This window comes from Lutra lutra, chromosome 7 (assembly GCF_902655055.1).
Source record: "Lutra lutra chromosome 7, mLutLut1.2, whole genome shotgun sequence".
In the NCBI taxonomy this organism is placed as follows: Eukaryota; Metazoa; Chordata; class Mammalia; order Carnivora; family Mustelidae; genus Lutra; species Lutra lutra.
Genome location: NC_062284.1, coordinates 84,062,387 through 84,089,070, shown reverse-complemented (window position 1 = coordinate 84,089,070; position 26,684 = coordinate 84,062,387). Strand labels below are relative to the sequence as shown.

General features: G+C 41.8%; 1 protein-coding gene across 1 annotated transcript; it reads left to right on the top strand.

The window, feature by feature from the left end:
• Positions 1–1,137: 1,137 nt before the first annotated feature.
• SPTSSA (serine palmitoyltransferase small subunit A) lies at positions 1,138–25,499 on the top strand. Its single transcript, XM_047738382.1, has 2 exons — positions 1,138–1,333; positions 24,345–25,499. The coding sequence occupies exons 1-2, from the start codon at positions 1,231–1,233 to the stop codon at positions 24,446–24,448; spliced, it is 207 nt and encodes a 68-aa protein (XP_047594338.1). The 5' UTR covers positions 1,138–1,230; the 3' UTR covers positions 24,449–25,499.
• Positions 25,500–26,684: the final 1,185 nt, after the last annotated feature.

Below are 26,684 nucleotides of genomic sequence, written 5' to 3'. Positions count from 1 at the left end.
TTGCTTCTCATCCTGAGTAGACTGGGTCCTTTATGAAGGCAGATCTCTGTCTAGCTGGCTATCCCCCAATATTCGTTCATAACAGCCGCTGATATTTCTAAATGAATAAATAAAAATGATCAACCATGAAAGTTTTTAAAGTTTAAACGGTAGGATATTTAAAAAGAAACTTCTTCGCTTTAAACAGCAGGCCATTTAATTGTCATTCACTACGCTGTTTATCTTGTTCCTGAAGATGAGAGCAATAGTGCCGGCCCATCTGTCAGTGGAAAGATCTGGATATTTACAAGGCTTCTCCATGCCTACAGACGGATCTCAAGCAGCCTGTCACCTGCAGAACCCCCAGTTCAGCGTCGTTTTCCTGGCCTTGACCTACAGGGTACCTATGGCGGATATAGTTAAGGTAATCTTTGTCTTTAGGTTAAGGAGTGCATGGGGTGGGTATGCTGGTCGGTGTGGGTGTTTGTGTGTATGTGTGTGTGCGCGCTGGGATAGGGAGGAAGCGGCAATGTGTGCATCACTTCTTCGGAGACGCCTTCCCTGACCTCTCTGACTAGGTGACGTCCGCCTCGCCACCCTCAAGAGCACCTTATTCTCTCTGCACCCATCCATCATAGGTTGGACTTGCATTCGTGTGGTTAGTGCCCGTCGTCCCCGCTAGATCGTACCCTGCGCTAGTTAAGGAACCTCCTATGTTCCTGTTCTCCCCTGTAATCCCCCTGCCCAGTAGGATGCCAGATAGTCCACAAATATGTCTTCAACGAGCGTTTCTGGGTCGCGCTGCAGGAACCGACCACCCCCGGGCGGCCTCCGCGGGCTCCGGCGCAGCGACCCCGCCGGGACTAACTCCCCGCCCACCAATGGCCGGGCGAGGCGGGGCGGCTAGGGCGCGGCCGGTAGGGCGCGGCCGGCAGCGTGCGGCGGGCGCTCTCGCGCAGAAGGTTCTCCCGCTCCCGTGGGCGCGGCCCGCAGAGGGGAAAACCGGGGAAGGGGCGGGCACGACGCGTGGCCTCACATGGGCCAATGAGCGCCGGCCGGGCGGGGCTCGCAGCCGGCTGCCTGGGGGCGCGCGGGGTTGGGCGTGCCCACGGGTGACGCGCCGGGCCTGACCGGCCAATAGGTGCACCGTGGCGGGCGGGCGGGCCTCTCGGCCGGGGACTGGAGGACGCTAACCGGAGGCTGGCGGGCCAGACTGACGCTCGGCCTCAACGAGGGAGGCGTGCGGAGGCCATGGCGTTGGCGCGGGCCTGGAAGCAAATGTCTTGGTTCTACTACCAGTATCTGCTGGTCACGGCGCTCTACATGCTGGAACCCTGGGAGCGGACTGTGTTCAGTATCCTGCCCAGGCCGCGCGCGCGGGGGCCGGGGTGGGCGAGCGGGCGCCCGGGCCGCATCTTCCCGGGCCCAGGCGCCAGGGGGTGCGGGGTGGAGGCTGGGGGGCGGAGGGCGGAGAGGCGGCCCTGCGGGGACGGCGCGCGCGCGGACTCGCCCCTTCGCTGCGGGCGCGCGGGGCGGAGGTCTCGGGCGGGGGTCGGCGCTCCGGCGGTTGTGGAGGGTCGGGGGCTAGAACTCTTGAGATCCGAGGGGGCCTGTGGGTGGCTTGAGCGGAGGTGGAAGCGGCTTTACTATTGGAGGAAATCCCCCAGGGCGATGTCTATCGAGGATTGTCCTCGCCTGAACTTCGGGCGCCTGCCTTTGGTTTAGTCCCCAGGTCTTTGGGAGGCAGGGACCGTGTAAATGGAGCAAATCGTTCTGGCTGGGACGCTTTTGACCTTTAACTGTCCCCGAGTTAGCTGACTTTGGTCCTAATGAGAATGCTAACCAGTGTTTACCAGACTTAATCATGTGAACTTGTGTTTATGCTACCCCAGTATAGTTTTTGAAAACAGTTTATTGTACCTTTTTGGTTTTCGGGATGGGGAGTTTAAAGAGTGTGTTTTATTCATTAAGTTGCTGTTTTCACAGTCCATAGTAGTCGAGCCAAGAAAGGATTTGTGGTTAATTGTAGATAGTGTTTGAAACTGTTTTCATAGATAGCTGATAGATACTTGCTAATGATATTGAAGGTTCACTATGAGCCCAGCAATTGTGCTAAGCTCTTTGCCTGTATCTTAACTCATCTAACTTTATAACAACCTCACTTAATATGCAAGATTGTGAAAAAAAGGCTTTCTGAAGTCTGCGATATTTGTATCATTTTGTCAGTGTTGACATCCCTTGATATGTCTTCAGAATACATATTAATAATGAGCTATAACTTTCTTCTTCCTTTTTTTTTTTTTTTTAATTGGGGGGGCCCGACATGGAACATTTCACATAACATGCTACTTCATACAGGGTCCCCCATTTTCTTTAAATTGTAGTTAACATAGCGTTACTTTAGTTTTAGGTATACAACAGTGATTGGACAACGCTGCATGTTACACGGCTTCTTTTTCAGTGCGGTTTAGTTCGGAGTAGCTTCAGAACAGCTTTGTAAATGCATTATTGTATTTAGGTGGAGTGACTGAGATGATTTCATTACAAGCATTAGTAAGTCTGTTTATTCGTATTGAACTAGCATAAGATTGTACTCAAAGATGTCTTTTATTTCAACACTTGGAGGAATCTTAAGCTGCTTACAAGGAAATTTATCCTCTTACTTGTTTCCAGAGCTTTCCAGAATTTAAGAACCATAATTCGTACTTTGGATTTAAAGTCTCAGTGTAAAGTATGTTCTGATTTCCTGCACCATTTATTTGTTGTTGCAGTTCTATAGGTTAGAGCTCATGAAGTTATCTTTCTAAAATGTATACTAAAATATAGAAGCACATGCTTCTCGACTCATTTAAAATCATTTTTTTTTTTAAGGGGGGGCAGAGGGAGAGAGAATTTTTTTTTTTAAGATTTTATTTATTTATTAGAGAACACAAAGGGAGAGTGAGAGGGAGAAACAGACTCCCCGTTGGTCAGAGATCCTGATGTAGGACTTGATCCCAGTACTCTAAGATCATGACCTGAGCTGAAGAGCAGACACTTTAGCCGATTGAGCCACCCAGGCACCTGAGAGAGAAAATTTTAAGCAGGCTACATGCCCAGCTCGGATCCTAAGTAGGGGCTCAGTTTGAGGAACCTGAGATCATGACCTGAGCTGAAGTAAGGAGTTGGATGCTTAACTGACTGAGCCACCCAGATGTGCCATCTTTTCCTTTGTATTTATTTATTTTTAAAGATTTTTATTTGTCAGAGCCTGAGCGAACACAAGCAAGAGGAATGACAGGCTTAGGGAGAAGCTGGCTTCCTGCTGAGCAAGGAGCCTGATGTGAGACTCCATGGCTGGACCCTGGGATCATGATCTGAGCTGAAGGCAGATGCTTGACAAATTGAGCCACTCAGGTGTCCCTTTTTTTTTCTTAAAAAAAAAAAAAAAAAATTATGCATTTATTAAGTAATATCTACACCCACTGTGGGGTTCACATTTATTTACTTAAGTAATCTCTACACCCACTGTGGGCTTCAAACTCACAACCAGGTGATCAAGAACCACATCTTTCCCAACTGAGCCAGCCAGGTGTCCCTCAGTTAAAATCACTTGAAAGTGAATTTAAACAATGTTGCACTAAATTGACACTTAAAAAAAAAAAGATTTTATTTATTTGACAGATCATAAGTAGGCAGAGCAGCAGGCAGAGAGAGAAGGAAGCAAGCTCCCTGCTGAGCAGAGAGCCTGATGTGGGGCTCGATCCCAGGACCCTGGGATCATGACCTGAGCCGAAAGCAGAGACTTTAACCCACTGAGCCACCCAGGTGCCCCTAAATTGACACTTTTTAAGTCAAAAGTTGAATGTAGAGCCCACTGCTGGAGTTTATTAAATCTTTTACACTGTAAAGCTTTTGTCTGCATGTGGATACATGCAAAGTGTCAGTGGTATTAAGGTTTTTCTGTATTACATAGTAATAGTAACAGCGTCCTATAAATAACCTGGATGATGGCTTTTTGGGGGATGGAGGAGTAAATTATGAACTGAAATGTAATGCGTCTGTAGATTTTTCCTTTTGAAGCTTTTTTTTTTTTTTTTTTTTAAGATTTTATTTATTTATTTGACAGAGAGAGCTCACAAGTAGACGGAGAGGCAGGCAGAGAGAGAGAGAGAGAGAGAGAGAGAGGGAAACAGGCTCCCTGCTGAGCAGAGAGCCCGATGCGGGACTCGATCCCAGGACCCTGAGATCATGACCTGAGCCGAAGGCAGCGGCTTAACCCACTGAGCCACCCAGGCGCCCCAGAAGCTTTTTTTTTTTAATAAAGATTTTTATTTATTTGACAGAGAGAGCAGACAGAGAGAGAGTAGGCAGAGAGGCAGGCAGAGAAAGAGGAAGGGAAGCAGGCTCCCTGCCGAGTAGAGAGTCTGACGTGGGGCTCGATCCCAGGACCCCGGGACCATGACCTGAGCCGAAGGCAGAGGCTTAACCCACTGAGCTACCCAGGTGGCCCTGTTTTGAAGCTTTTGAGTTCTCATTGGTTTATGTGACCAAGTGATTTCAGTTTTTAAGGAACTAGTAAGAACTGCAACCAACTAGCATTGGGTCCTGTAGAAGTTTATGGTTTTAAGCCAAGAATTTGAAAACAACAACAACAAACCAAAACAAAACTTATTTCAAAGCTCACATGATTGAATTAATCCAAGGTAGAAATATAATGCTTTTGACATAAGCCAATCTTAAATTACTATCAGCTGTTTTGTTATTCTAACTCAACTTCTAGAGTTAAAGTCAGGCATTTAATTATTGTATAGTTTGGAACAACGATTTGAGATGAGTCTGCATTCTAGGGTGGAGGAAGGGGCTGAATGAGAAAGTGGGTTTCCCCCCAGTCAGGAGCTTTAATCACTGTGGATTAGTTTGAGTTTCATAAATTCATTAGTAGTTAGTAAGCTTCACATAGAACAATTTTGTGGCTAGTTAAATGGTTTTGGAAAGAGACATACTTTCTTAAAAATTCCGTTGAAAACGGTTGTCACTGCCAGCAACCTAAGATTTCATGTAAGAGAAATTTGTTTGGCGGTCTGAGAAATGGCATCTGAGTTGGAAGGTCCTGAGAGAGGGGGCACCTGGGTGGCTCAGTCGTTAAGCATCTGCCTTTGGTTCAGGTCATGATCCTGGGGTCCTGGGATCGAGCCCCGGGGTTCTGGGATTGAGCCCTGCATTGGGCTCCCTGCTCAGTGGAAAGCCTGCTTCTCCCTCTCCTACTCTTCTGCTTGTGTTCCCTCTCTTGTTCCTCCCTCTTGTGTCTCTCTGTCAAATAAATAAATAAATAAAATCTTGAAAAAAAGAATCAAAGGTACTAAGAAAAAGACTCTCGAAAAAGGTAATTGCGTTAGTTTACATGTCACTGCTATAATTCCTTTAATAAGTTGAAGTTGTCCCTGTTTTCAGGAACACTGACTGATACCTCGCTATTAACTACTTCTGCACATTTTCTAGGGGCATCTGAACATCTGAATTTGCTTCTCTGTCTCCCAAATCTAATAGCTAGAAGTTAATTAACAGTTGTTATAGATTGAAAGACCAATCCCAGTTGAATATGAGGGTTTTTGAAATTATCTAAGGGAATTGTGATGCACCAAAAATAATTTTCAGTATGTTTTTAAGGGAATGCATCTGTGTCAGGTCAGGCACACCATAAATGGTTCTTGAAACAGTAAGATTTAAAAATCCGTTTTGTAAATCCTTCCATGCTAGGGCCTATATCCTAAATTTCTCTCTTATCATCTGCTTTCTGTTACTACATTTGAAATGATAAATTAGCTTTTGCTTTGTCAGCCAGTATTTGAACTTTTACCATGAGCAGACATGGATTCTACCGTGCAGGAAAAGGGGATATGACACCTGATTAAAGCAGAAGCTAACAATAAAGTGAATCCAGTAAGTGCAGGGTAGTATTACAATGATTACTACAGGAGACCTGTGCAGACTGAAGTCCACTGAGCTCTTACTCTAGAGTAGAAGGTTTAACATGTTTCTAAAGCCCCCTTTCCCTACTGGCAGCCATCAGCGGGAACGGAGAAGACCAGGTTTTGTAACAGAGACAGGTTTTGTAACTAGTGAGACACTCCCTGTAGTGCCTCACTGAATCACATTGTAACCATGCTGTTGAGGAGAGGTGTGGAAAATTTAAAAATACCTTGATAAAACTATTTGAAGCCTAAATAAAAGTTTGGACTTTTTAAAAAAAAATTATTCTGTCGTCACTGAGCTATATTTGCAGTCTTTCTATTGCTTCTTATGTTTCCATGACATTTTATACTTTTATTTTAAGCAAAATGTGGGCAGTTTTTTGGTTTGTGTTAGGAATTAGATTCCCCCCAAAAGATAGTCTGTGTTTCTTTGTTTCTTCAAGGAAATAAAAAAATTTATTATTATTATTTTTTTGAGAGCATGTGCATGCACACACACACACCATTTGGGGACGGGGTAGGGGTAGAGGCTGAGAGAGAGGGAGAATCTCAAGCTCATACTGGAACCCCACATAGGGTTTGATCCCAGGACCCCGGGATCATGACCTAAGCTGAAGTCAGACGATTAAGCAACTGAGCTAACCAGGTGCCCCAGGAAAAAAAAAATTTTTAAACCTCAGTGCTGGACACACAGATAGTGCTTGAGGAACATTTGTTTGTATATTGATTTGTCATTTTGAAGGAATTGCAGAAGTATTTGGGAATGGTAGAAGAGAGCTGATTTTAAACCACTTTTAGGGTAGCTTTGGAATTTGGCTGTTTCTGATGAACAGAAATCAGTTCTTAGAATTCAGATTTTTAAAAGGAAGAAAATGCTATAGATTGAAAGAACTTCTTTGATTTATTTTAACAGAGATTAACAAAATTTGCATTGTTATGTCTATTCATTTGTACAATATATCTCTTTGCTGAATTCTGCATTTCACAAGTATTAGGTACTTCCTAATCGCCAGATACTAGATAGCGGGGGTATGACTGAATAAAACAGATAACGTTATTTATTCTAGTGTCACTAGATAAGTAGGTAAAAAGAATATAGACTATTACTAGATTGTTATAGCTGTTACAGAGAAAAATAAACCAGAAGAGGATAGGAAGCAAGGAAGAGTGAGTGTTTTTCAATTTTAGCTAGAGTGGTCAGGAAGGGCATTTGGAAAGATTTCAGCAGGAGAGAATTCCAGGGGAGTGAGCATTCTAGGCCGAAGGGACAGTAAATATGAATGTCTGCCCAGCATGTCTGTCCTGTTTCACAGATAGCCCTCTGGCCAGTGTGGCGGGGGCAGAGTGAAGGAGGGTGTCAGGAGAGGAGGTCAGATCCTGTAGGATCTGGATGTAGGACATTGGATTCAGAGTTCAGGAGGTAGAGGAGGTACGCAATACCTTTGAGTAAGAGTCACTCAAGTCCAGTAATATTTTCTCGTTGGTATTTTAATATTTAATAAACTGGGAAAACTAAGCCACAAAAACATACATTTCTCCATGAGACTTGGAAGCTCTTTTCATTTTGAATGGAAAAAAAAATAACATCCTGGAACAGGTTATTTTTATTTTTCATTTTAAACATACTGAGTTCTATCTATAACAGGTTTTCAAGAGATTGGACTTAAAGGATTTCAAGGATGGATGGATTTGAAATCCGAAGATGGATTTCAAGGAAATTAGAGCCAGACCTTTAGGGGAAATTGGGAATTTATACACATTCTCAGCTGGATCCACCCTTGGGTCGTTGCAGTAGAGTGAGCTGGGCAGAAAGTGCCTTGGAACACAGGGCAGGGAGAACACAAGGCCCGGGAGTGCTGAGAGAACTTGCAGGTAGGTATTTGAGTGATTTGTTTTTTTGTTCCCCCTAAATGGGGAAGAGGTGTGGACTGGGGTGCAGAGGTGTGCTGGGACCATGAGTATACCAGCTGACTGTTGGAACAGGGATTCTTTAAGGAAGAAAAGGTGTGAAATGAAGTTGAAAAAGCACGTTAGGGCCATTTATTAATTCACCAGGTACTTCTGTTTGCTTACCTGGTACCAGATGCTGACTTAGGTCATCTGAGTTACCTTGAGATACACTGAGGCAGATGAGAAAAAGATCCTTGTCCGTGGGAACTTGTTCTAATTGAATTGTATAATATGATAGGTGGTAAGCATTATGGAAAACAGAAAAGTAGGTCAGTGCACATTTCTTACCCCACTGACCTACTTTCTGGTTTCCATAATGCCGTTTTAAAAGAGGCTAATCGGGAGAGGCTTCATTGAGAAGGGATATTTGAATAAAACATAAAGGAAGTGATGGGGATAGCAGGGTAGAAATCTGAGGGAGAGCATAGCTGGTGGAGGGAACAGTCAGTGCAAAGTGCCAGAGTCCAGAGCCTGGCTGTGTGTGAAGGCCACCATTGAGGCAGATGGGGCTGGGAGTTGGGTGAGAGCAGTAGATGATGAGGCCAGAGTCAATGCAGATCCTGGAGATTTTTTTTTTTTTTTAGATTTATTTATTGATGGGAGGGAAGGGGAGGGAGGGCAAGAGTGAGAGAGTGTATGAGCGCTTGGGGGGTGAGGGGGCAGAGGGAGAGGGAAAGAAGACTTTTCCACTGATGCTGGGAGTCTGATTTGGGGCTCTGTGCGAGGACCCTGAGATCATGACCTGAGCCGAAGGCAGACGCTTAACTGGCTGAGCCACCCAGGCCACCCCTTGGCTTTTAATCATAGTTGAAAAGGGTGCCCTTTAAAGGTTTTGAGAGAGGAGTGATCTAATCTGATTGTAAGTTTGAAAAATGTACTTTGGCTGTAGGGTTTGGGATAGATTAAGGGTGGGTGAGAGGAAGCAAGGGTAGAAGTAAAGGTAGGTATTTTGGATTAAGGTAGGCTTTGCATGATAGTGAAAAAAAAGCATTACAAAATTCATGGTGTATGCTATTTCAGTAGCAGCTAAGTTAATCTATTTTCTTAGATTTTTGCCATATCCTCAAGTGCTTATAGCTAGGATTGAGAATTTTTCTTTGCATCTCAATATACTAAAATATTTGAGAGTTTAGAGAATATGAATTCTTAAATTGTAAATAAAAGTAGATTATACATCCTCATGGTTCAAAACTCAAAAGGCACCAAAAAGGTAGACGTTAAAAGTCTTCTTTCCACCCCAGCCACGCCAGACAATCAGTGTCACCAGTTTCTTGTGTATCTCTCCTGAAATACCTATGAACACCTGGAAAATGCTCTTCATCCTTGTTAATAGTGCCTGGTTTGGTGGAAGTCAGATTTCTTATAAGCTAGTAAAGAGGTGATTGAGGAATATATTTGGCCATGCCACTTCTGGAGGTCTTAATAATTGAGTATCTCTTTCTGTGTATTTCCTACATAAAATATTTTGTAAATAAACACAAGAAACAAGATAAAATTGACTAAGAAAAACCATATATTTTGGCCAGGGACCTTTAGATTACTTTCTCTGTCTTTGGCAGAGCTTCCTCTGAGCTGTTCAGTAGAAGGAATTACCATAAACCCCCCAATTCACCAGAGTCTTCCACTAGAACTTTCTTCTTAATCAGTGCCTCTTGAAGATGACGTTTGTATGTACAGAATTCTTGGCACTTTAAATAGAGTTCCAGTAAAAATCAGCATGCGGTTTCATGGAAAATTCTTAACATCAGAGAAAGTTACTTCTAGAAAAATATTGTTAGCAGATCAGTTTAACGCCTTTTGGTAAGATTTATCAAGTTATTTTCAAACAAAATGTGATTTCAGAATAACACAGAAAGAACTTGAACATTGCCTTCAAACTTAAGGAAAAAAAAGAATTTCTTCTCAGTAATCTTCATTGTTTTCTGTTTCATGCCACTTCCTTTTGAACTTCCTTTTGTAGAAATGAATGCAGTCTCTGTAACAAGGAAGGCCTGAAGGGTGGGGGGAAGCAGAGGGAAGAGTAAGTGTAATTGGGAAATCAATAACTTGCAAGCCTCCACCCCAGAGGCATTCAGACTTTTTGTTTGTGTAGCCCCTACAAGCACAAAAACCATGTTGCACTGGATATCATCTTGTTCATATACGTTAACGTCAGAAATATTTCATAGTAAATTTAGACAGAAAGGATTTCATTCCTGGCTTTTCTTTCTTTTTTTTTTTTTTTTAAATTTTATTTTTTATAAACATATAATATATTTTTATCCCCAGGGGTACAGGTCTGTGAATCGATTCCTGGCTTTTCTTATGTGCATTTATTGTATATTTTTGTTAAAACCTTAAACCTCTTTTTTTTTTCTTGTACAATTCATAGAAAAGCTTCATCACATATTCTTTTTTTTTTTTTTTAAGATTTTTTATTTATTTATTTGACAGAGAGAGAGCACAAGCAGGCAGAGAGGCAGGCAGAGAGAGAGGAGGAAGCAGGCTCCCTGCTGAGCAGAGAGCCCGATGCGGGGCTCGATCCCAGGACCCTGAGATCATGACCTGAGCCGAAGGCAGCGGCTTAACCCACTGAGCCACCCAGGCACCCCTTCATCACATATTCTAATTGGCAAAAAGCCAATCCTCAGCATGAAGCCAAAGAGGCAAATTAACCTTAATTTCCCTCAGAAAAAGCTCGGCGCCATTTTTCTGCTCAAAAATTGTTACCTAAACAATTTAACTCCTGTCTCCTCCTCTTTTTTTGTTTTAAATTTATGACTTGATTTGACAGTCAGTGGTTGGTTCTCATCTGTATTGACTATAAGTTTTTCTGAGTGGTGAGAAGTGCATAGAAAAACACTGTATTAAGCTTGTTGGTGAATCTTCATCCTCATTATGTTTGCAGGACAACCACACATGGGTACATTGTGGGACATCTCTCCCTCCCTTGACTCAGACAGCTTTGTGGAGCCTGATGTAGGTGTGCACATCTGGAGTTCCCATCTTCTTCATGGCAAATTCCCAGATTTTTTTTTTTGAGTGCCTGAAGGGCACGCTTCTTGAAGCCCACTGTCCGTGGGTGCGCTTGTAACTGTTGACAGTGTGTTCTCTGGTCCCAACCTCACTGATGACAGAGAGGCCCTTCTTCTTGCCCTCCTTTTTTGCAGGAGTCATTCTGTCAGGCCCAGGCTGGAAAGGTGTCTCACTTCTGAATTCAGATTATCAGATGGATAGGTGAGGCTTGTAGCTGTGCCAGGAGTTTGTTGCCTGCATGCAATAAAGTACAACTCAAGTTAGTTATTATTCCTTTGTTTGCTGTCCCGGAAGTTATTTTATACCCCCCGGGGAAATGCATGATTGTAGAGTCAGGAAGTAAAGTGGGAGGAGAAATGAAGTTGTAAGGGGTATGGGGAAGGGAACTAGCAGGTCACCATAATCGTCAGATCAGTTTTAGGAGAGAGTGCAGTGGCCACTGAAGATCTGTAAACCCTTCCCCCTTATCCCATCCGAACTTTCTGGAAAGTTGTCTTTGTCTGTCTGAGGCTTCTGGGATTTAGTTCAAAGCCAGCTGCTCTAGCCTGTTTTTACCCTGCCTCCATGTTTGGTTGGCTAAGGGAAAATGTTAGAATATCCTTTTTCTATACTCCTCAGGGTATTCTAATTTCTTCTTCGTAGCTTTCAGGAAGAGTGGAAGGTGAATAAAACTATAACACAAGAACTGAGTGGTCTGTACCGGCATGGGCAGGGCAAGTCGCAGGAGGCTGGCCGTGAGGACAGAACATATGGAGATATTCTGCAGTGTTTCAGCATGTGGTACCAGTGAGTTGTCAGCAGAGGTGACTGTGGTTCATATATATGTATATATATTTGTTTTTTAAGTAAGCTCGAGACCCAGTGGGCTTGAACTTGCAACTCAGATCAAGTCACATGCTCTACAGACTGAGCCAGCCAGGAGTCCCTTCCACTATGTCACATTCTTAAAGACTTTGTGACCCACCTCATCCCCTTGGCTTTGAGTGTTGTAACATTTGTGGTACATAGGAACAAAAATAGATACTTTGCTTCAAAAAAAAAAAAAGAAAACCAAACTCCCACGTTCAGATTCAATAATTAAAACTATATGTTCCAGAAGACTACTTAATAGAGCATATATTTTTTTCATAAATTGGAATGCTTAAAAAATAATAGTTGTGAAATGATAGAAAGATATTATTTATGATCAGTAGCTATGAAGCGTAGAATTACTACTAAAACAAGACTTCTGGCCATCATGTGTTCCTGAAAAATCCCCAGATAATAGGGTTTATGGGAAAAGAGCACTAGGGCAGACTCCTCAAAATCAAGGCAACTTAGTCATCAAGCACTAACTGAAATAATAATTGGCATCTTGGGGAATAACTGGAGGGTGCCTCAGGGGACAGGATTGACTGGAAAGGCTTCTGGAGTGTTGATGGGTTGGGTGGTCTGCCACTGAGGAGGTCAGGAGGTCTTGTGGCCTGCCCTCGCTGAGAGCTGTGCTGGACTGGAGGTGTGCCTTTCTGGAGAGGGAGCCTGGAGGCAGATGCTGACTTTTATTTTTTATTATTTTATTTTTATTTTATTTTTTTAAGATTTTATTTATTATTTGACAGAGATCACAAGAAGGCAGAGAGACAGGCAGAGAGAGAGAGAGGGAAGCAGGCTCCCCGCTGAGCAGAGAGCCCAATTGGGGCTCGATCCCAGGACTCTGAGATCATGACCTGAGCTGAAGGCAGAGGCTTTAACCCACTGAGCCACCTAGGCGCCCCAGATGCTGACTTTTAATTTTCTTACTTTCTTTCTTTTTTTTTTTTTTTTAAAGATTTTATTTATTTATTTGACAGACAGAGGTCACAAGTAGGCAGAGAGGCAGGCGGCGGAGGTGGGGGGAAGCAGGCTCCCCACCGAGCAAAGAGCCCAACTTGGGGCTGGAATCCAAGACCCTGAGATCAAGACCTGAGCCGAAGGCAGAGACTTAACACAGTGAGCCACCCAAGATAGATCTCAAAGAATTCCTGCCTGTGCAGCAACTGAACTAAAGGATGTTTCCTGAAGAAGGTTCTAATTCTTCTCCCCACTAATCTGGCTCCCCTAATTTATGAAAAGTCCCATGGGAAACAGTGCAGCTTCTGTGCTCTACTGGTCAGGTGTGAGCTAGCCGGTGTTCCAAAATGTATTAACAGCCGAACAGATTATATTTCAGAACACACTGGGATTTTTTTTTCCCCCTTGACCTTGGGACTTCAAATCTGCATGAAATTAACAGACGCTTTATTTATAAAGGTACACAGTAATATGTAGCCTTAATGTCTCCGGGCTCAGAGCTGCAAACCATTTCCAGGACTGGTTCAGAATTGAACATGATCATGACTGGTTTCAGCAGCATGCTTTTGTTTGTTTGTTTAGTTTTTAAAGAGTTTGTGATCAAATTTTAGTTTCTAAAATGAGTTTCTATACTTTGGTATAAACAACGCACGACAGAAAGGTCAGGGAATGTATTTTACTTGCTAAACACTAACTTCTAATGCTCGTGTGATGTCCTTTAATATGACCCACAGATATCAAATTGGCTAACATACACAGACTGTAACAGTATCCGTATCTTCCACTTGCTTTCATTTTAAGACAATTAGAAAAGTGTCAAGAGATAGTTGATATTTTAGTAACAATACAGTTTCTTAACACTTCTCTTGGTGATAATCTCCAGTTTTTTTTTTAATAAATTTTTAATTTTGATTTGAGTATAGTTAACATACAGAGTTAGTTTCAGGTATATGATATAGTGATTCAGTAATTCTGTACATTACTCAGTGTTCATCATAAATATACTCTTTTTTTTTTTTTTTTAAGATTTTATTTATTTATCTGACAGAGAGAAATCACAAGTAGGCAGAGAGGCAGGCAGAGAGAGAGGAGGAAGCAGGCTCCCCACTGAGCAGAGAGCCCGACGCGGGGCTCGATCCCAGGACCCTGAGAACATGACCTGAGCCGAAGGCAGCGGCTTAACCCACTGAGCCACCCAGGCGCCCCTATACTCTTTTTTTTTAAGATTTTGTTTATTTATTGAGAGAGAGTGAGAGTAGCGGGTTGGGGAGAGGGAGAGAGAATCCCAGGCAGATTTTGCTCTGAATGTGGAGCCCGACTCAGGGCTTGATCTCATGACCCTGACACCATGACCCAAGCTGAAACCAAACTGACTCAGCCAACTGACTGAGCCACCCAGGTGCCCTGATAAATGTACTCTTTAATCCCCTCACCTGTTCACACCCTCTCCCCAACACACCTCCCCTCTGGTAACCATCAGTTTGCTCTCTATAGTTAAGAGTTTGTTTCTTGGTTTGGTCTCTCTCCCCTTTTTGTTTTCTCCTTTGCTCATTTGGTTTCTTAAATTCCACATATAGTGAAATCATATAGTATTTCTTTATCTGATTGGCTTATTTCACTTATCGTTATGCTCTCTAGGTCTGTCTGTGTTGCAAGTGTTAAGATTTCATTCTTTTTTAATGGCTGAATAATATTCCAGTGGTGTTGTGTGTGTGTGTGTGTTGTGTGTATACATACATACTGAATAATATTCCAGTGTGTGTATACATACATACATACACACACACACACACCCACGTTGTCTTTATCTCTTCATCTGTTGATGGACACTTGGGCTTCTTCCATAATTTGGCCATTGTGAATAATGCTGCAGTAAGTATAGGGGGTGCATGTATCCCTTTGAGTTAGCGTTTTTGTATTTTTTGGGTAAGTTCCCAGTAGTGCCATTACTGTATCATAGGGTAGTTCCATTTTTAACTTTTTGAGGAATCTCCATACTGTCTTCCACAGTGGCTCTACCAGTTTGCATCCCCACCAATACTGCACAAGGATTCCTGTTATCTCCGTATCCTCACCAACACTTGCTGTTTTCTGATTTTAGACCATTCTGACAGGTGTGAGGTGATCTCTCATTGTAATCTTGATTTGCATTTCCCTGTGATGAGTGACGCTGAGCATCTGCTTATGTGTCTGTTGCCAGCTGTGTGTCTTCTTTGGAGAAATGTCTGTTCATGTCTTCTGCCCATTTTAAAATTGGGTTGTTTTTGGGTGTTGAATGGTATAAGATGATCCCCAGTTTTTTGAGGTCAAGGGAGAAAAAAACCCATAGTAATCAGGAATATTTCCTTTTAGAGCTTTATTCAGTAGTGACAATTGTTTTCACTTAGGTTTTTATTGCTTTTTCACAAAACAGCCTATAATAATATATTTTATAAAATGATTTTTCTTTTTTTATTAAGATGGTTCCTTAAGATAAATTAGATTTGTCAGAACTTTGGAGTATTTCTAAGGATAAAAGTAGCATTCAGAATTGACTTTATAAAAGCAAGTTGACTAAAAGAAGACTGGATTGTTTTACGTGACATTTTAGCTTTGTTTTTTGAGTGAACAGTGCAATCAGAGACTTAAAGCTTCGAAATTACTTAGATTAGTGAAGAGGTGTAAGTCACACCTGCTGGAACAAGGTCTTTGGGCTTTTTTTCCAGTGAGAAACTACTTTGGTTCCTCTAAAATCCTGTGAAGAGGTTACTAAGGTAGGCAATGATAGTGCATTACTGGTTGGGACAGAAAGTGTTAGTTACTGTCATCTTGCTTCTGATGTATTGTACTTAATCTTTAAAGCATTTCCTCTCTCTGTTATCAGGATTTTTTTTTTTTTTTTTTTTTTAAAGTTGCTGGGAAAAGGGTTGGGGATGGCCCTTGTATGGGCAAAAGAAATCATTATTTTTTCCTATCAGAGTCTGGAAACTTACCAGCTCATGATTAGTTGGGGATTCCTGTTAAAGAAACAGCAAACAAAATACAGATATATGGTTTCACATTTGCTTTTAAATTCATTTGCTTTTAGGGGCGCCTGGGTGGCTCAGTGGGTTAAAGCCCCTGCATTCGGCTCAGGTCATGATCCCAGGGTCCTGGGATCGAGCTCTGCATGGGGCTCTCTGCTCAGCAGGGAACCTGCTCCCCCACCCCCACCCCCCCCCCGCCCCCGCCTGCCTCTCTGCCTACTTGTGATCTCTGTCAAATAAATAAATAAAATCTTATAAAAAAAAACCCCTTAAACTCTTTGCTTTAAATCCATGGAATCTGTAAAATATTTATGTTCTATCCAGGTTCAAAAGTAACATCTGATTGTTCATTCAGTCCTTGAACAAACATTTATCTTCAGTGCCTGCACGTATCCTGGCAAACTGTCTGCTTGGTTCTTGAATGATTTATGAGGTACCTGCTTGATCTAGCCGCGTCCTGCCGCTGGAAGCAAAGGAGCAGCCGAGCCAAGGCGTGCTCACTCCTAAGCACGTAGAGTTCAGTGGTAAGACTGTTACAAGCACACACACACAAAAATTTTTTTTTCAATCTTTGAGGGTTTGTTTTGTTTTTGTTATACTCTTGATTTCACTAACTTATTCTATACTTCTCAAATCATGCACCCCCCTCTAGAATGCTGTCCTGGTTAACTTGTGCACAGCTGCTGATGTATGGTATTATTTGCGGACAACCGTAAGAGTTCGGTAGATAGATTACGCTATCGTTTTGTGTATTACCTTCCAGCACATGTATGTTATGAAACATTGATTGTTTACATTTTCTCTGTGTGAGAAACAGAAGATTACATTAAGGGTGATTGTGAGGTGGTGCCTAAGTTCCCTCTCAATGTGGGTGGGATCTGAAAATACTAATGCAGGAAGTAGCCTCATCTTATGGAGAAGAAATTTGGTTCTAGGGGGGTCATGATGTCCCAGAATTGTACTGTAAATTAATAACAAATCAGTCATAGGGTGACTTTGGGCGATTCCCAAACATTGTCTAAGTCATGATGTTAAATGCCTGAGCACTAGAACAATAGTTTTTTTTTTTTTTTTTTTTTTTTAAGCTTTTTTTTTTTTTTTTAAGATTTTATTTATTTATTTGTCACAGAGAGAGATCACAATTAGGCAGAGAGGCAGGCAGAGAGAGAGGAGGAAGCAGGCTCCCCGCTGAGCAGAGAGCCCGATGCGGGGCTCGATCCCAGGACCCTGAGATCATGACCTGAGCCGAAGGCAGAGGCTTAACCCACTGAGCCACCCAGGTGCCCCGAACAATAGTTTTAATAAGGATTATATTGTCTTTTTTGCCAAATGGATTTGATTCATAATTCTCACATTGGCCCTGAAAGGGAGGTGATGTGTGTCCTTATTTTATAGACAAGGAGACTGGTGATCAGAGAATTTTTGACACAGTCAGGGACTGGCAGAGTCACAGCTCAAGACTAGTTTCCTCCAGGGCCGGGGTGTTTCCCAGTACCATTTCTTGCATTTCACAGTGTGTGAAGGATACTTTAAACTGTGAGAGGGTGTGTTAAAGAATGCAGTAGTTTGAGAAATCCATTCAAGTACCAGATAAAATTATAGGTAGTCTGTGCTCTAAATGGTATATGTTTAGCTCTGTTTGTGAGAACACTTATCAGTATGAACCTTGCAAACATCGCAATGAAACCGGTGCCTATGAGTGTCAATAAAACTACCATTTTAAGTGGTGTCAAACATAATATTAAGGAATATTCAACTGAGTTACATGGGAACTATTTAAACTACATTGCTTAAATTGCATTTGTAGAAAGCTACTTATAAAAGGTGCCTTCTTTTTTTTTTTTTTTTTAAATTTATTTATTTGACAGAGAGAAATCACAAGTAAGCATAGAGGCAGGCAGAGAGAGAGGAGGAAGCAGGCCCCCTGCCGAGCAGAAAGCCCCACGTGGGGCTCGAACCCAGGACCTGGGATCATGACCCGAGCCGAAGGCAGCAGCTCAACCCACTGAGCCACCCAGGCGCCCCTAAAAGGTGCCTTCTTTTTGCATTTTTGGGAAAGATGATTATTGAGGCTGGTAGAAGTTCCTCATGGTCCCATTATCTACTCATTCTGTGTGAGTGTCATTGTATGGTTAAGTTGGTTTTAAATATTATGTTTCAGAGCTTTAAGATATTTTTGGGAATAATTTTGACATTTAATTGTACAGAAAATGTACAGTTAGAGGCCTACTTAATTATTGTGATTCTGGAAATAATTAGAAATGGGATCAGAATACATAGAAACCTTTTTTTTGGAGAGACATGGGATAAAGTTTAATTTAATATAAGTGGCTATGGACAGAGGGTTAGGTTAAATTTTTTTATTAAATACTTTTTTTGAGCAGCTTATAAATTGGGATTTTTTGCATCTAGGTTCAAGTGACTCTCAGTAATTTTCTGTTTATCTGGCCAGAATCAAGAATTGTTTATTCTGTTTTTGAGAGCTGAGGCTTTCTGTTTATTTCCTAGTAACAAATTAGACCCAATGATGTCTAGCTCAAATTTTTTAAAGGGGGAGAATCCTTCACATGAAACAGTTTTTAGTCTAATACTGTATGTAGTTTCATTGTCCTTTACAGTTCTTTTTTTTAATTTAATTTATTTATTTGACAGACAGAGATCATAAGTAGGCAGAGGCAGACAGAGAGAGAGAGGGGGAAGCAGGCTCTCCGAGGAGCAGAAAGCCCGATGTGGGGCTCAATCCCAGGACTCTGGGATCATGACCTGAGCCGAAAGCAGAGGCTTTAACCCACTGAGCCACCCAGGTGCCCCTGTCCTTTACAGTTCTTACTAAAAAAAAAAAGTTACTGACTATTCAGGCGTACAGAACCTCCATAAAGATAATATAGTGAGGGACGCCTGGGTGGCTCAGTGGGTTAAGCCGCTGCCTTCGGCTCAGGTCATGATCTCAGGGTCCTGGGATCGAGTCCCGCATCGGGCTCTCTGCTCAGCAGGGAGCCTGCTTCCCTCTCTCTCTCTCTCTGCCTGCCTCTCCGTCTACTTGTGATCTCTCTCTGTCAAATAAATAAATAAAAAAAATCTTAAAAAAAAAAAAAGATAATATAGTGAGTGTGCATATGCTACCAACTGGTGAAAAAAAGCATTACTCATACATCTGAAGCTCCATTTATGCCCCTTCTCAGTCACTTCTCCTTTCTTCCTCTCCCCCTTTCACCTCACCAAGTAACCATCCTGATTTTAGCATATATAATTATCATTTATTTCCTGCTGCTTTTATTCCACATATACATGCATCACAGCATAAGGCTATATAAAGACATGAACTCTAGTACCTTGTGATTTTTTTTTTTTTTAGATTTTATTTATTTATTTGACAGATCACAAGCAGGCAGAGAGGCAGGCAGAGAGAGAGGAGGAAGCAGGCTCCCCGCTGAGCAGAGAGCCCGATGCGGGGCTCGATCCCAGGACTCCGAGATCATGACCTGAGCCGAAGGCAGCGGCTTAACCCACTGAGCCACCCAGGCGCCCCCCTTGTGATTTTTTTAAATAAAGATTTTATTTATTTATCTGAGAGAGCACAAGCAGGGGAAGGGGCAGTGGGAGAGGGAGAAGCAGGCTCCCTGCTGAGTGAGGAGACTGATTCAGGGCTCCATCCCAGGACCCCAAGATCATGACCTGAGTGGAAGGCAGACACTTAACTGACTGAGCCTCCCAGGTGCCCCTCTAGTACCTTAGGTTTTAATCAGGCAGATGACCTTTTCAATTTTGGTAAATTCTTGTTTCACTTGCAAAACATAACTTGATATGCATACAGGAGGGATTTAAAATTTTGGGGGTTCCTGGGTAGCTCAGTTGGTTAAGTGTCTGCCTTTGGCTCAGGTCCTGATCCCAGGGTGTTGGGATCAAGCCCCATAATGGGCTTTCTGCTCAGTGGGGAGCCTGCTTCTCCCTCTCTCTCTGCCTGCTGCTATACCTGTTTGTGCTCTCTGTGTCAAATAAATAAATAAAATCTTAAAAAATAAAAAATAAAATTTTGACACTTCAGTGTTCACAAAATAGTAAGTTTCAGATTCTTGTCTTACAGTAAAGTAACCTGTTAAGGTAATTTATACATGTTTCCTAACTGATATATTCTCCATACTAAACTAAAGAATTAGAGTGCCAGAAAGAGTATATAATACAATCATTCAAATGGCTGTTTTTACTAATCACTTCCTAGTTGAGTTGAATTTGAGCCATTAATCTAAAGATCTTACCATTTCATTTACTTGGTGTGTACATTTTACTTATTTATTTAGTAGTGGGGGGAGGGGCAAAGGGAGAGGGAGAGAGAGAATCTCCAGCCGACTCCCCACTGAGTACAGAGTCAGACTCCTGCAATTTCTGTGGTCACTGTAAAGGTTTTCATCCTGGTAATGTGTGTGAAATGTGTAGAAATTGCCACAGTGAATCTAGAATCAAATAATGTTTCTTGAGAAATTTCATTATTCATCAAATATTTATTAAGCATGTGTTATGTTAGATGTTGGAGATACAAAAAAGAAAGACATTGTTCCTATGCTCAAGAAGTTGATAATCTGGATGAGATAAATACATAAAAAAGTGGGTAATATCAAGTAATAAGGGCCAAGTTATGTGAATGAAGAGCTTTATGAGCAGTAGGGCCAAGAGGTTAGGGTGTAAGAATGGGAAAAATAGGAAAGCTAGGGAAGGCCTCGTTTGAGAGAGGATAACTAACCGAGCTCTGAGAATGATTGGGTTTTATTCGAAGGAATAGGATTTTTCACATACAGGAAGGTATTAAGCATAGTGGTTGAGAACACAGATTTTTGGTTTGATGGATTTGGTTGGGAATTTGCTTTATTACTAACTCTGATTTCAAGATTCGGGATTACTTAAACTTGTTGAAGGGTTAAGGCAGTGCTGGGCACACACTGGACGCTCACAAAATGAAAGCTGCATATACCGCTCTTATTCTTACTCATAATTATTAAACCATAAGCCAAAGCAGAGCAGTATGAAAATATAAAGCACTGTTTTCTGAGACATCCTATGGCTGTGAGTAGGCTCTGTCTGTCAGGGGAATTATTTGAGTGTTGAAAGTTACAAGGGGAAACGAGTGTAGTAGGTGATGCGCTTGGTCTCCACCCCGATGCCCTCCACTAGCCAATGTATTTCTCCCCCGTCCTCTGCTCATCCCTTCTAGCTGCCCCCTTCCTCAGAGTCCTGGCCTTGGCCAAGGCAGCTGTCTTACCCAGGTGCGGGTTTCTCACTCAGTTCTGCAGCCAGTGATTGACAGATGAAGGGTCACCTCAGAGCAAAACCAGCATGTTGTATAATTTGTGCTCCAGAGCATCCTGTGGGAGCTGAGCCCCTGAACCGACTTAACCTTCTTCTCCCTGCTTAGTTCTGCTCTGCTTACTTGCCTTCTGCTAAAACTCTTGTATAAGAATCCCTGTCCTGATCTCTTAGTTTCTGTCGACTTCTGTGGACTCCAACCTGAGGTACTTCGGACTAGATTGGGGAAGTCCTTGGATGTTTGGCTTAGAATTCCAAGTGCTATCCTATTGCATTGGGAAACCTAGTGTATTTTATTTTATTTTTTTAAAGATTTATTTATTTGACGGAGAGAGAGAGATCACAAGTAGGCAGAGAGGCAGGCAGAGAGAGAGGGGAAAGCAGGCTCCCTGCTGAGCAGAGAGCCTGATGCAGGGCTGGATACAGGACCCTGAGATCACGACCTGAGCTGAAGGCAGAGGCTTAACCCACTGAGCCATCCAGGAGCCATGTATTTTAAAAGGATCACTTTAGTAAAGAGTGGCGTGGAGTGGAAAGTGAGTAGAGGCCTAAGATAGGAGCTTTGACATAATTAAGGAGTGATAAATACCTCACTCATTTATCATTGATTAGGGTAGGGGAACAGGAGATAGAAAAAGTTGTTTGTAGGGACTGGGAAGAACTGAGAAGTCTTAGATAATTTGAATCTACGGAGGAGGAATCAGAAGTTTCTAGATTGAGTGACTAGGCAAATAGTTCATCAGTAGTTCTATCAACTATTTCAAATAGTTGAAAAAATAAGACTCCTAGGAAGAGGTAGTTTTGGAAAGAGTTAATGAGTTCAGTTTTGACTCTGTTGAATTTAAAGTACCTCAGGAATGTCATAGGTGAAAATGTTCAGGAAGTTGTAGGAAATACTTGTCTGCGTACAGAAGGTGGGTTCAGGTCAACAACATTAGGGTCAAACAGGAGTTAGTTTGTGGGACCCGAGACAAAATGTTGGGGATTCCATTTTGTCATTTAGAATGGTTTCAGCTACAAGCATAAAATTTAAAACTGATTTAAGAGTAAAGGGGGTTTATTGGCTTCAGTATCTGAAAACTCAGTGGTGGGTAGGTTTCAGGTGTTCAGGTGAAGTTTCTGGCTCCATTTTCTATGATTACTTTTGTCCTATCACCTCCATGTGTCAGTTTTTTTTTTTTTTTTTTTTAAAGATTTTATTTATTTGTCAGAGAGCAGAAGCACAGAGAGCTCCAGGCAGAATAGGCAGAGCAGGCAGAGGGAGAAGCAGGCTCCTTGCTGAGCAGGGAGCCCAGTGTGGGACTTGATCCCAGGACCCTGGGAACATGACCTGAGCCATAGGCAGATGCTGGAGCCACCCAGGTGTCCCAAAATTTTGTTGTTTTTCAAGGGAGGCAAAGTGACTCTGGTGATTCCAGGATTCCATCAGCAAACTGCATATTCAGAAGGAGAGAGAAAATCTGTGTTCCTTAATTCCTGGTAGAAGTACTAACCTTGGAGCTGGTTGATCAGTTTTGAGGAGGTGGGCATTGTTACAAAGAGAAAGGTTTTCTGATTGGTTACAAATCAGCAGGCTGGAGATGGGAGAGCTTAGGCCCATCTAAAGAGCATGACTGTCATACTAGGTGTGTGTGGGGGGTGGAGTGGATGTTTGGGCAAAAGCACAGAATTTACTCTGATTATTTTACGTATGAGGAACAGATAAGGAAAAGAGCCAGTGACACAGGAAAATGGTGAGAGAGATGGGAGGAGAGTCCTAGAGAGGAAGGACTAAAGCTGTCAATTCAGATAGCCATTGGATTTGATGGGTGGCCACTGGTGACCCGAGAACAGTGTCTCTAGCCTGCAGGGGTAGAACTTAGATGGTTGTGTGATGGCAATGATGTGAAAGCAGAATGGGGTGTGTGTGTGTGTTTAAAGAAATTAAGGAGTAAATAGAAGGTGGTAGTTTTAGAAAGAACTGGATTAAGGGAGGCTAAAAAGTAAATTTAGAAAATGATTATGGGAGACTTTCATCCGTGTTTGGGGGTTGAAGTCAGGTGGCTTCAGTTTGTGCTCTGGCTCTAGAGATAACCCCTTGTAGGGCCCTGGACGAGTCACTCTGTTTTGTCAGGCTCTGATGAGTAATTGTCATGACAAACATTTCACAGGAAAGCTATTAGGGTTAAGTGAGATAGTATGTAAAAGAGGTTTGTCAACTGAACTGTTATACAAATAATAGTTGGTAGTAAGCACGTTGTTTATTTAAACTCTATCTTTGGGTGAAGGAGTGTCATGCAGTGTGGAACTACTAGTATGTAGAGTTGAAAGGTCTGAAAGACAGGAGTGGGGACGGGGGAGAGAGAGAGAGGATGTGAAGGAATAGATCAATAGAATGTGGTCCCAGTCCAGAGCAATTATTCCCTTGAACATAGCTACATGCCAGCAAAGCAGAAAGCCCTTAGAGTTTACATGATTTTTGTTAGCAGTATTTTGTGTGGCCCAAGAAGAGGACTCCTTGCTGATTTGCATGTATGCCATTTCCGTTCCTCTGGAACCGGGAGAAAGGAACACAATACAGATGTTTATTGTTGGGTGCCTGGGGGGCTCAGTTGTTAAGCGTCTGCCTTCAGCTCAAGTCATGATCCCAGGGTCCTGGGGTCTATCCCTGTGTGGGCTCCCTGCTCAGCAGGAAGCCTGCTTCTCCCTCTCCCACTCCCCCTGCCACATCTCCTCTCTCTGTCAAATAAATGAAAAAATCTTTTTTAAAAAATGTTTTGTTTAGGCGGTCAGGATGACTTTTATTTGATGTTGCAAAGTTTGTGTTAATAATAATAAATGTTTAATACTCGAGGTATTAAATTGTGAATTTATGTGTCATTAGGTACATGATTGATCTTGGCTTAGACTCTAAAAGCCAGTGCGTTTAGCCAAATAGTCTAAATAACTTAAAAATTCTTGGATCATACATTCTTTTTTTTTTCATACATTATTGTTGAAGTTGGTAGACCTTTTGAAATCATTAAATATAATTTTATTCTTACATATTTCTGTTTCTTAGGTTGAACAGTGTCACTTTCTGTGCTTCGTTTTAAGCTGTCTGTGTTTCAAAGTGTAACGGGGAGAGTAACAAACAGATACCTGTCCTGGAAGGTGATAGTGAAGGTGAAGTGAGCTACAGAACTTAGAATGGTGCCAGGCATAGTTAATATTAGTGGCCATAATGATTAGTTCTTGACATATATTAGAAAGCATTAAGCGAACCGATACTCCGGCATAAAACAGTTGGAGAGATCGGGCATTTGCTTTGGAGTCAATGGAGAAAAGGTAAGTTGTTTCCTTAACTACAATTCAGATTCCATGCTGGTTTCCATCGTGGGGATGGCCCTGTACACAGGCTACGTCTTCATGCCTCAGCACATCATGGCGATACTGCACTACTTTGAACTTGTACAGTGACCAAGACGTGACCCAAATTGAGCGGCTCTTTGGGGAAGGACCATCCTCTGAAGTTGGAATGAAACTTCATCAGATGTCATAAGAAACTCTACTAGATGTCAACACAACCAACCCTATGAATATAAAGACTAAAATTCATGAGTAGAACAGGAAAATGATCCTGACTCATGTGTTGTGTTCTTTATTTTTAATTTTAAAAGAGGCTCTTGTATAGTAGTTTTTGTCTATTTTAACATTGTAGTCATTTGTACTTTGATATCAGTATTTTCTTAACCTTTGTGACTGTTTCAATATTACCCTGTGAAAGCTTTTCTTAATGTAACTTTGAGTACATTTTAATTGCCTTCTATTTCTAAAACCCAAAGTCATTAGCTGGGCTGTACTGTTCTCGCTCTCGTATGGCACATACATCTGCCTGAATATATTTCTACTCTGGACCAAAGTTTTGTAAGAAACAATACAAGATCCAGGGCAGGGGGATGGGGAGGGAGGATATTTTATCGAGAACTATTTGCAAAAGACTTACCTGTAAGTTTGAACTCAGGAGTATGGTTTTAGCTATCTAGACTCTACTCTTAACAGCTTTTGCTTTAAAACTACTCAAGTATTTCTTAACAATGAAAAAGAAAGATCTTGCTAAAGTTAAAATAAGGAACATTTCACCTTTTAAATATTCAATTCTTATGCGGACTCGTTTCCAGAAAACTTTGGTGATGATTCTTAGTGACAAAAGGTGGTTAAATAGCATTATTATGTAATGATTATATACCATAGAGTTTTTAGGAGAAAGTAAATCAGTTGCTTCTGAGGGTTATTGTAAACAATGTACTTCCTTAAATTTAGTTTCCTGATTGTAATGGGTGCTGCAGATGCATTTGCACATTGCAATAAGATGAGATGAATTGTTAAAAACTATAGCAAAAAGAAATGTAAACTTGGTTAAAATCCTTTCACTCTTTGTATTTTTTTTAAAGATTTTTATTCCTTAAATGTAAAATGACTACCTGATTTTTTGATGTAAACTCATTAAATTCAAAGAAAAATCAGCTGATGTAGCAGTGTATTTTTTTTTTTTTTTGACTGTTAAATATTGGTCTAGTATTTAAATTTCTGAGTTGATTGCTGTGGACAGGTAAGCAGTAAGTATATCTTAACATTCTCTCAACATAAAAGTGTTGCTTGTTAAAAAAAAAAACTAGACCTGGGGGCGCCTGTGTGGCTCAGTGGGTTAAGCCTCTGCCTTCAGCTCAGGTCGTGATCCCAGGGTCCTGGGATGGAGCCCTGCATCAGGCTCTCTGCTCAACAGGGAGCCTCCTTCTCCCTCTCTCTCTGCCTGCTTCTCTGCTTACTTGTGATCTCTGTCTGTCAAATAAATAAAATCTTAAAAAAAAAAAAAACTAGACTTGTTTTAACATGCCTCCCATCATAAGTTTTACTATTTCAAAAAATGTAAGTATTTTTGGCTCTAATTTTTAAGGACTAGCCTTTTGAAGTGTTTTCTAGCCTAGAGGTATGCAGTAATATATAAAAGTTGGGTATTTTCAGAGTCAATTTATATCATTACTGTTAAATACGGATGGTGAGAATAATTTGTAATATTTCAGTATTCAAGCAAATTAATGAATATGAGGAATTAACTTTGAATTTGTTCCATTAATGCTCAAATTTGGCTTCGGCCACCGCCCCCCTCCCTCCCATAGAGAACCACTGATAAGTGGCTGTCTAATATCTGAATTTCTGGTGAGTTAAAGGCAGGAAAAGTTGAGACTCACTAGTTTAGATAGGTATAGATGACTTATCCTAGACCTCTACACGGAAATCTTTAATTCACCCTCACTCTTCTCTGAAATCCATTAAATTGCTGTTGCATAGCTGGTGATTGAAACAGTGGTGATGGAAACACTGGCCTATGAGATATGAGATAGACGGAAGAGAAGTTTAGCTTTACAGAGACTCCTGAGAGTCAGAAATAGGAACAGGTCTGTTAAGTAGAAGGCTATTTAATGAGAGAGTGTCTCCTTCTGGAGCAAAGGACACTATAAAAGATTCGGGTTCCCTCTGCTCAGGGTTCCTCCCTGAAATGCCACCCTCTGCATGTATACATATCACCTGGCCTTTCCTTTGATTGTCCTGTTGGAAGTGGGGCTTGGGAACCAGAACAAGACAATGATACTTTGGCTGTTGCTGTGAGTAATAAAGTCCTCTGTGTCCAACCCTAGAGTCTCAAGTCTTTCTG

What these genes read in the sequence shown, in the direction of transcription:
- SPTSSA (XM_047738382.1), top strand. Translation starts at nt 1,231, where the DNA reads ATGGCGTTGGCGCGGGCCTGGAAGCAAATGTCTTGGTTCTACTACCAG. An exon ending in CTGGGAGCGGACTGTGTTCA is followed by an intron (nt 1,334 to 24,344) that starts GTATCCTGCCCA and finishes ACTACAATTCAG; the next exon opens with ATTCCATGCTGGTTTCCATC.